This window comes from Cygnus atratus, chromosome Z (assembly GCF_013377495.2).
Source record: "Cygnus atratus isolate AKBS03 ecotype Queensland, Australia chromosome Z, CAtr_DNAZoo_HiC_assembly, whole genome shotgun sequence".
NCBI classification, from domain to species: domain Eukaryota; kingdom Metazoa; phylum Chordata; class Aves; order Anseriformes; family Anatidae; genus Cygnus; species Cygnus atratus.
In genome coordinates, this window is record NC_066396.1 from 68,931,833 (window position 1) to 68,941,302 (window position 9,470).

General features: G+C 55.7%; 1 protein-coding gene across 1 annotated transcript; it reads left to right on the forward strand.

Moving 5' to 3' along the window:
• Window positions 1–6,699: 6,699 nt before the first annotated feature.
• FOXE1 (forkhead box E1) lies at window positions 6,700–7,566 on the forward strand. The gene has a single exon (XM_035563009.1). The coding sequence runs from the start codon at window positions 6,700–6,702 to the stop codon at window positions 7,564–7,566; it is 867 nt and encodes a 288-aa protein (XP_035418902.1).
• The last annotated feature ends 1,904 nt before the right edge of the window (window positions 7,567–9,470 follow it).

Genomic DNA, 9,470 nt, shown 5'->3' on the forward strand with positions numbered 1-9,470 from the left:
GGTATTTGTAAGTAGGGCACTATTTGGCAATTACCACAGTGGTAATGGGTCAGAGACTGCTAATGAGAACAAAAAGGCCCAAGGAAAAAAAAATGAAAAAAGAAAAAAAAAAAAAGGAAAAACCAGGAGGCCTTTGTAAAAGTATTTAGATTTTGCCCACCACTGCCAATAAGCCTGAACTACCCCTGCTTTACATTTTGTTCTGGAAATAAAGGCTATTTACATCCCTCACTCATGGAATTAGAGCAGCAGTTTGAAGTGCTGGGTGCTGCCAATTCACTGTCAGTGCCTAACGTGCCTGAATTCACCGATGGCAGCTGGTATTCACAGTTTTCCTTATAGCCAGGTGTAATTTGCCATTCGGTGGTGCGTTACACAGGTACATGTGTGCACATTAGCTCAGATGCAGATGCCATTTTAAGCACTTTTTTTTTTTTTTTTGCCTCTGTCAAGTCTCAGTGTGGATCCTCCTGGCAGAAGCAGCAAATGTGTTCAAAGAGACTGGAGGATGGCAGAGTGCTGCCTTTTGCAGAGCAGGGGATTTGTAGGTGAAGGGCCAGCAGTTTACATGGCAGCACCAAGCTTTAAACATGGAGACGTGTTTATGTCTGTAGAAGAAGGGACGTGGTGCCTCAGAGAGGTGTGAACGGGTGGGGAGGCAGGCAGATGCAAGACTGCTGCTCATGCTGCAGGTCCACATGGATGATGTCCAATTGCCCCCATTTCAAAGCCAGAAGATTGGGAGCAGAGATTCAGGTCAATTTTTTCATTCTTGTGGTATTTCCAAATTGAAGCATCTCATATCTGATTTGGTTATTGCTAAGCACTTTCCTTCCTTGAGACAAACTCTCAGCCCACCTGCAAGACTGATGACTACAAGACTCTGCAGTTGGGTAGGCTGTCAACCAAGAAATACAAGTCTGTGATGCAAGAACAGGGGAAAGCAACTGTGCAGGATAGCACTTACTTACTCATCTGCTCTTACAGCCCTTGCTCTTCCTACTGTTCCTCTTTCACTACCTAAATTCTGGAGCAAATGAATGCTTCTGTTGCTGCACAGCTCTGATTCATCCAGAGAGTGGGCTACTTTCTGCTTAGACCAAGCTAGGAAATGAAAGTGATCTGGAACCAAAGGTTTGTAAAAATTATAAATCACAGAGGAGATGAAAGTTTCCCACCATTTTCCCATTATTAACTTTCTGTGATTAATAATATTCAGTAATACTGTTTCATCAGTGATTTTCCTTGGCCTTGAGAAAAAAAAAGAACAAAAAGAACCAAACAGAGCAGCTCACAGCACTACAAGTTTTCTATGCTCTATAAAGACCAGTCCTAGAAAGCTGTGATGTTAGTTTTCATTATTATCTGCTCAAACCAAAGGGACGCTGAGATTGAAAGTCTTCAATTCCAGGCCAAGACCTGGAGGAGAAAACGCCCTGGTGGCCACTGCTTTTTTTGTCCATCCCTTCAAGATCTTTTCCATGAAACAAACATCTCCACCTCCAGCAAAAGCTCCTCATCTTCTTCCAGCTCCAGCCCCTACCCTTCCTTTCCACATTCCCTGCCTTTCTGTGGTCCTCCTTTTCCTCTTCCTCATCCTTCCTCCTCCTTTTCCTCCTCCTCCTCCTTCTCCTTCTCTTTTTTCTCCTCCCCCTTCTGCTCTTCCTCCTCCTCCCCCTCCTCCTCTTCCTCGTCTTCCTCTTCCTCCTCCTTTTTCTCCTTCTCCTCCACCTCTTCATTTTCCTCCTCCTCTTTCTCCTCCTCCTCCTTCTCCTCCTCCTCCTCTTCCTCCAAACCTTTTCTTTCCCTTCTTTTCCTCCTTGGCTGTCCTTCTCTCTGGCCATGAGGAAATCGATGCTTAGCCTCCTGCAAGGTCTGCACCACAGCATAAACAGAATAGGACAAGCCAACTGAGGAAATTGGTTACTAAATTATAGGAAAACTCTACTACAATTTGCTAAAGACCTTTAAATGGCTGTGTTTGGGTGGAACAACAAGAAGAGCATTAGCAGCAAAGAACACAACCAAGAAATCTCTCCAGCCTGTTAATTTCCCAGCACTACAGTATCGCTAAAATTACCTGTTCCCTTTCCACTCCACATTGAAATGCTGGTTAGAAAAAGGGCAGTGCTGTCCAGGGCTGGGTGGTTCTGTCTGCATTGAAGGAAAAAGAAAGGAAACATTTCTTTCCAAATGGCTTACTGAAATAAAGCAAGATATTTGCAAGGACTCTTTGCTGACATTAAGGCAAAGCAATTAAACAATTAGTCTTAAATAAAATAATAAAAGCAATAAACTACCCCGTCCAAATTGCTGCATCCCATCATTATCTATCGGGCGTCAGGTTTCACCGCTGGCTGCTAAGAGGGATGAAGCAGCACTCCTGCCAGTAATATCAGGCGTCAGATCGCACAAGCCCAGGGTCCAGCCAGCCCCGTGGAGATGGCAGTGCCAGCCGTGAGCCTGCAGAGAAGACAGGTCCCAGCAGGGCACCCCTGAAAGCAGGAGATGTTGGACAGCAGGACGTGTTCGTCCGGCAAGAGCCACCACTGTGCCCCATGTGCTTGGATCAGCTACAGCCAGAGCGAATGCCAAAGATGTAGGCCGCTATTAGAGGGGATTAAACCTCTCGAAACTGTTGAATGACTGGCCCAAATAGAGCATTTGAAAGGCAAAATAGAAAGCTCTTATTTCCATGCCAACAGCCCCGATGGCTATTCAAAGATACCCATCCGGAAGATTTTCATGAGGCGCTGAAATGCACAAGCTGCAGAGGAGCAAGAGCCATGCAAACCTCACACCACCTGCCAAAAAAAAAAAAAAAAAAAAAAAAAAGGCATAACAAGTGATTTTCGTCTTAGAGAGGAGAGCCTGACTCTGCTTTGCATGTCCCCAGAAAAAGCCAGCTCCTCCTTGTACGGCATCTGACAGAACTGCTCAACTCCCATTGATTTCTTGGGGGTACAAAGGCAAGAATGGGCAGCCTAATTGTCTTGCAAACCAGGTCCAGAAACATAACCAGGGGGTGGGAAGTGGCATTCATTTGGGAAAGCATAACAGATAATAACCAACCAGGCCACTGATGCAAAGTGTCCCATTTGTCTGTTGCTTTCCATCCCCTCTTCTGCCATGTGGCCACAGCTACACCTCCGTTCTCCCTCAGAGATTTCACCTTGTTCTGCACACCAAGCTCTAGGTGTGCTCTTCCACCCCTCTGCTTTTGTCCCCTGCTGCCTCCAGTCAGATAAAAGATATCTTAAACTCAGTGATTTTGGACTGTTCTTTGTGGGCACGAGCTCTGGAAGTGAATGAAGGATGTCCCCATCGCCTCTCCTGTTCCAGGAGACCCAGCCTTGCGGTCCCCCCTTGGATCTTAGTCGTGGGCTGCAGGTAGGGGTCCTTTGCCATAAAGTGCAGTAAATTGTCTGGCTTTGATGCTCTTCACGCTTCCAGCAGAGGAGACCTCGTGCCAAACACAGAACCAGTAGAAAAACAAAGGTGTCACCCCCCTGCAGAGGCAGCTGTGCTCGGGGTGCAGGCTGTGCCACGGGATATGTGTTTTCATTTCATTTGTCTTCAGCCAATCTGATCTGGGATTTGGCGCTGGTGAACCCATGACTCGGGGCAGGTTGAATACATCTCTGCTGTTCTTGGGACACAGAGGCAAAACAAAACCCATCTCCCTTCAAAGATGGGGGGCTTTCTAATGCTGGAACCAACACCGTGAGTGTGCTGCCCGCGAGGGGGCTGTCCACACACTTGGTGCCTGCTCCCCTTGAGCCTGGAGGAGGTGGGAGAAGCCCCTCAGGTCGCAGGCTCACAGAGAGCAGGGTTTCCCAGCACTTTACTCCCGAGGGATCGCAAGGGTGTGGTGTGTAGCACAGGAGGTACTAAGGGGAATGATGCCTAGAGGACTGGATTTCTTCCACGGTTTGAAATTGCTCTCAGAGATCCAAGCAGATGGGTTTTTGGCAGGAATAATTCTTTGGCAGCTAGTGGTACCAACAAACCCCGGTCTCGAGAGGCCATGGCATAATGCTCTCGTGCAGGGCACGTTCTGTAGTGCCTGGTCTCAAAATCAGCAAGCTCTTTCCTCAGCCAAAGGCAGGAGATTTCAGCACAGGCAGGATCTGAGCTGGGGAATTCAGATGGAAAAAATATGCTGGCTCTGCTGGTGCTCTCCGAAACTCTGTCCCTGCTACCGAGAGAAAGGCCGAGGCATAGCTTTTGTATGGCTAATTGTCCTATAGATATCACACGCGTTCTGTTGCACTATGAATGTTTAACCAGTGTGTGGCATTTCCAATTGTGTTTGGTAAATCAACGCTGGGGACAAGACTACCTAAAAGCATTCGATTCTTTCTTTTCTTTATGAAAACTTTGTCCCTCCTCCAGCATAGTTGAACCAAAAGAGAAAAAGTGTCCATGAACAAGAAGTAGCACCAACACTCTTGCTCCAGCAACAGGCACCACTTTGACATACCAGGGTAGGAAAGCCGCAGCCCAAGACCCACATAGGGTGAATCCCATAGCACTGGAAACAAAGACACACCAGTCATTAAGATGGGATGTGTTCCTGTGCCCAGAGTGGAGAGCTGGAAGTGTTTTTAAACAGCCTGATGATAATATCAGATTGAGGACAACCAGCAGGCCCACCAAGCTACACAAACGCCACTTCACTCACAAAAGCTGGCGTTACAGCTTAGCATGAGAGGAGCAGGAACAGCAGCCAACGTGCTATTTTGGTATCCAGTTCACACTGCTTACATGCTGGGATCTGCCAAGGAAAGGGCTTTCTTGGAAGGGATTTCTTGAAAGGATTTTCACCAACAGCAGGAAGGGCAAAAGCAGCTTTTCGGCACGCCATCCCACCTCAGTGCACACCTCTTTTGTTCCCCGTGTCTGCCAGTGCAAACTGAAGCATGATCTGACTTTGCCCTCTGGAGGCACGGAATTGGCATGGCGCAGTAAGACACGCAGCCCCAGAGGTGGCTGAACCACTGAGCTGCTTTTTGGAAAAACGGGTAGGAAGATTCATGCCCGGATACGGCTTTCTGTGAACCAGAGGGCAGAGCACTGCAGGAGAGGCAGCTATGCTGCACTCACGCTGAAGAAGTCTGCTTCTTAGTAACATCACCCTCGCGTTCTGCATACTCCAGCAACATGGGTATCACTACGGGAGGAGGACTCTTTTGGGTCGAGCGCTGCAGCACACAACATGAAATGCTGCCACGTGTCTGCATCCAGCAGCTGGGACAGCACGCTTGGGTCCTCAGATGGTGCCACCTTGTATTTTTTCTGCTAGGAGCTGTAGAAATACGTAGGTGGCCTGAGACTCAGCGTCCCCTTATTTAGCAAGGAACCAGGGCTTGGGCTTGTTTTCCACATGCAGATGGCTCCTCACACATGCTGGTTTTTCTCTACATGGAGAAATGACGTTGTTGGAAAACGCCAAGGGACTGCTGTTTCACTGGGATGCACATCTCCCGCTTCCCCTCACTCATTTAGAGACCATTTGTGCAACGACCCTGAGGGGTTTGGGAGCGCTCTTCCCACACCTGCAGACTCCGCACACGGTTGACATGAGTTTTGGGAGAACTGGCGGGGGGCACCAAGACATGAGCACTACGAGCAGTCCAGCCCCACAGAGCACCTGCACACACCTGTGGGCACCCCGTCCCTCTGCATGTCAGCCCCACCACACACCTATCCCCATCCACTCCGGCACACGTTCACACACACAGGGATGTTCACGCCCCGTGCCACGTGCTTGTGCACACGCATGCATCCCGATGCATGCCCGGGAACCCCATGCACATCCTCAAGCCTGTGCCAGTGCCCTTGCACGCTTGTGTACCTGGGCGTGCTCTCCCTGCACGCACATTCCTGAGGACACCTGCGCACGCTGATCCCTTCTGTCCTGCCTCCTGGGGACCTCCTGCATCCCTTTACTCGCTGGCTCATGAGGGTTCCCATGCCAGCAGTGCATGGGCTGTGCTGCCCCCGGCACTGAGGCAGGTGCCGCAGCATCCCTTGCCAGCCGGGCGCACTCGCGGCACTCACTCAGACTCACCGTCCTGTGGCCAGACCCCCAGCATCTGAGCCAGGAGGGAGCTGTCGGGCCAAGCGCGCCCCATCACCGTCCACGGAGAACCCCCGGAGGGGACCTTCCGCGCTGGAAGGTGACGTCCCGTGGCACGGGCGCCACGGACAAGCAGGTGGCATCAGCCCGCGGGTCACCGAGTCGCTGCTGGAGCCTGGAGGAGCGGGGCTGCGGTCCCAGCGCATCCTGCACACCCGAAGCCCACGCTCACACCCTGTGCCCGCGCTGGGCTCTGCCTCTCCCCGTCCTCCTGCACGCCTTTACCAGCCGAGCACCGGGCTGCGGAGGTGCGGGGGGTCCCCAGGCGGCACCGCCACGAAGCCCCCGAGAAACCCCCGGCCGGGAGGGACCCCATCGGGGCTCGGTGTCGGGGAGGGGGGGGGGCGGCATCGGGGCGCTGCCCCTGCCCCTGCCCGCCCCGTCGGCGGCGGCACGCCCGGCCCTGCCCGCGCCTCCCGGTGCGCGGGGCGTAGCAGGGGGAGTGCCGGCCGCCGCCGGGGCGCGGAGCCGCCGGACACGGCCCCATAAAAGCGGCGGCGGCGGCGGCGGGGCCGGGCTGCGCCTCCTGGGCTCGGCGGGGCCGCCCCGACGGCCGCATGACCGCCGAGAGCCGGCTGCCCCCGGGCCCCCCGGGCCCCCCGCCGCCGCTGAAGGCGGACCCGGCGCCGCCGGGGGACGAGGAGGCGGCGGCGGCGGCGGCGACGGGGGGGACGTCGAGGGGCGGTCGTCGTCGTCGCAAGCGGCCGGCGGAGCGGGGCAAGCCGCCCTACAGCTACATCGCCCTCATCGCCATGGCCATCGGGCAGGCGCCCGAGCGGCGGCTGACGCTGGGGGGCATCTACCGCTTCATCACGGAGCGCTTCCCCTTCTACCGCGACAGCCCCCGCAAGTGGCAGAACAGCATCCGGCACAACCTCACCCTCAACGACTGCTTCGTCAAGGTGCCCAGGGAGCCCGGCCGCCCCGGCAAGGGCAACTACTGGACGCTGGACCCGCACGCCCGAGACATGTTCGAGAGCGGCAGCTTCCTCCGCCGCAGGAAGCGCTTCAAGCGCAGCGACCTCTCCACCTACCCGGCCTTCCTCGCCGAGCGCCCCGCCGCCCCCTGCCGCCTCTTCCCCCCGCCCGCCGCCGCCGCCGAGCTGCCCCCGGACCCCGCCGCCGCCGCCTCCTGCGCCTTCTCCGCCGCCTCCTGCCCCGCTCAAGGCTGCAACGCCGCCGCCCTGCCCCACGGCTACGGGCCGCTGCCCTCCGCCCCCGGGCCGTACGCCCCGGCCGGCCCCGGGCACCTGTACGCGCCCCCGGGGCGCTTCGTGCTGCCCGCATCGCCGCCGGCCCCCGCCGGGCTCTACGCGCCGCTGCCCCACTCCTACGGCCCCGGCGGGCAGATGGGAGCCGCCGAGCACGGGCCGCGGCACGGAGCCTTCCCCGGCGGCCCCGACAGGTTCGTCCCGGCGCTCTGACCCGCCGCGGGCGCCCGGAGCAGCGCCCGAGCACGGGTGGCCGCGGGGATGCGGGAGGACGCAGCGCTCGCCCCCCCGCAGCGGGGCTGCCCGGGCATGGGGGGCCCGCTGGGTGCGGGGGGAGGCTGGTGGAAGGGGCCCGGGGAGCTCCGGGTGCCTGCAAGGGGCGAGCACCCCCACTCCTGTGCCGCCTCGCTGCCTGCGCGGGTGCTCAAGGTGCCCACCGTCTTCCCCCATTCCGTCCCGATGCACCCCTTGGAAGACCTCGCTCCCAAAGATCTCATGCTCGAAGACCTCATGCTTGAAAATCTCCCTCTCAAAGGTCTCCCTCTCAAAGATCTCCCTCTTGAAGATCTCCCTCTCGAAGATCTCACACTTGAAGATCTCACTCCCAAAGACCTCCGTCTCGAAGATCTCCCTCTCAAAGACCTCCCCGCTGCTCACAGCTCTGCTCGCACAACAGAACCTCGGGCTGGAGGGAGGCGGGAGGACGCCTTCCCCAGCCTCATGAGCCATGGCCGCGAAAGCACCAGCGTGCCAGCGGGTCCCCGAAGTGCCACAGGGCTGTGTCACGCTAGTGCTGGGGCTTGCCAGTGAGGTTATAGGGGCTGGGGAAGGTTTGGGGTGCAGGCAGGTGCTGCGAGCCACATCCCGCCGGGGGTTCGTGCTTTGCTGCAGGGGCCTGGGGGACCAGTGGGGCTTGATGCGTAGAGACTTTTCCCGTAAGTGTGCTCAACCACTGGAATCCCTTCCAGACCCGGCGAGGCCGGGGGATTTCTGCCCTTAGAGGTCTTCCCGGCGTGATTGCACAAAGCCCAGGCAACCTGGTCTGTTTTGGAGCTGGATCCAGAAATGAATTTGGACCCGCTCTGGACAGAGGTTTGGCCCAGAGATCTACAGGGGTTCTTCCATCCTAAATTTTTCTGATCCTAAAGTCAGCCCAGCTCTGGGTGTAGCCTAGAGAGACCAGCATCTCTGGGGGGGCAACTTCTCCTGAAACAAGTGAGAGAGGCAGGACATGGTGTTTTTCGATCTCTGCTTGCTCTCCTTTTCTTTCAAGCTCTCCTAGGATGGGAAAAAGGCAAAAGGAGAACATGGAGAGGGGACAAACGATAGGCAAAGGCTTCCAAGTAGGTGCCTGGAGAAACCCAAGCAGATCCCTCCAGACAGATCTCACCACCTCAGGAAGGGGGACTGAGGACCTGAGAGGTGCCCAGGGCCCTGGGGTTGTCAGCAGGGAGGAAGCAGATGCAGCCCTGCCACTGCTGGCATCTCTTCCAGCTCCCCTTTCCCATTAAGGTGTGAGACTGCATGACCAGGGCCAGAAGAAGGTTGGTGAGTGGGTCCTGAAAATTGGTGGGGCCTTGGACGAGGAGAGGAAGGTGGAAAGAGCAGCGGGAGCCTCAGCAGGAGCTTTGGAAGAGAGGGAGAGTGTGCACCTACACGTACAGATGGGTACAACCACAGGGTAACTTGGGTTGGAGGCTGGAAGCTGGGAAGTTTCTGCTCCAACATTATGCTCAAAGCAGGGTCAGACCATTTTTTTTGGGTACTATCCTGTTAATCTAGACAACATCCAAGGATGGAGACAGCACAGTCTCTTTGGGCAACCTGACAGTCCTCCTGGGGAGAAGTTTCTTGGTGCATACACTCGGCACCCTGCTGATCTCACTTCGTGCCTGTCTCTTGTCCTACAGCTGCAGGCAGCTGCAAACAGCTCGGATCTCACGGGGGATTTTTCAGATGAGATCCCTGGTAGGGTGAAATTTGGGTAGAGGCACGTTCCTTGCCTTTGCAGGGTGCTGAAATCCAGGTGTCCAGGTGGGACGTGAGGGGGAGGAGATGGAGCAGAGCATGAAGGTGGATGGGTGTCCCTGCAGCACAGTTCGGGGCGGGCTGGTGCC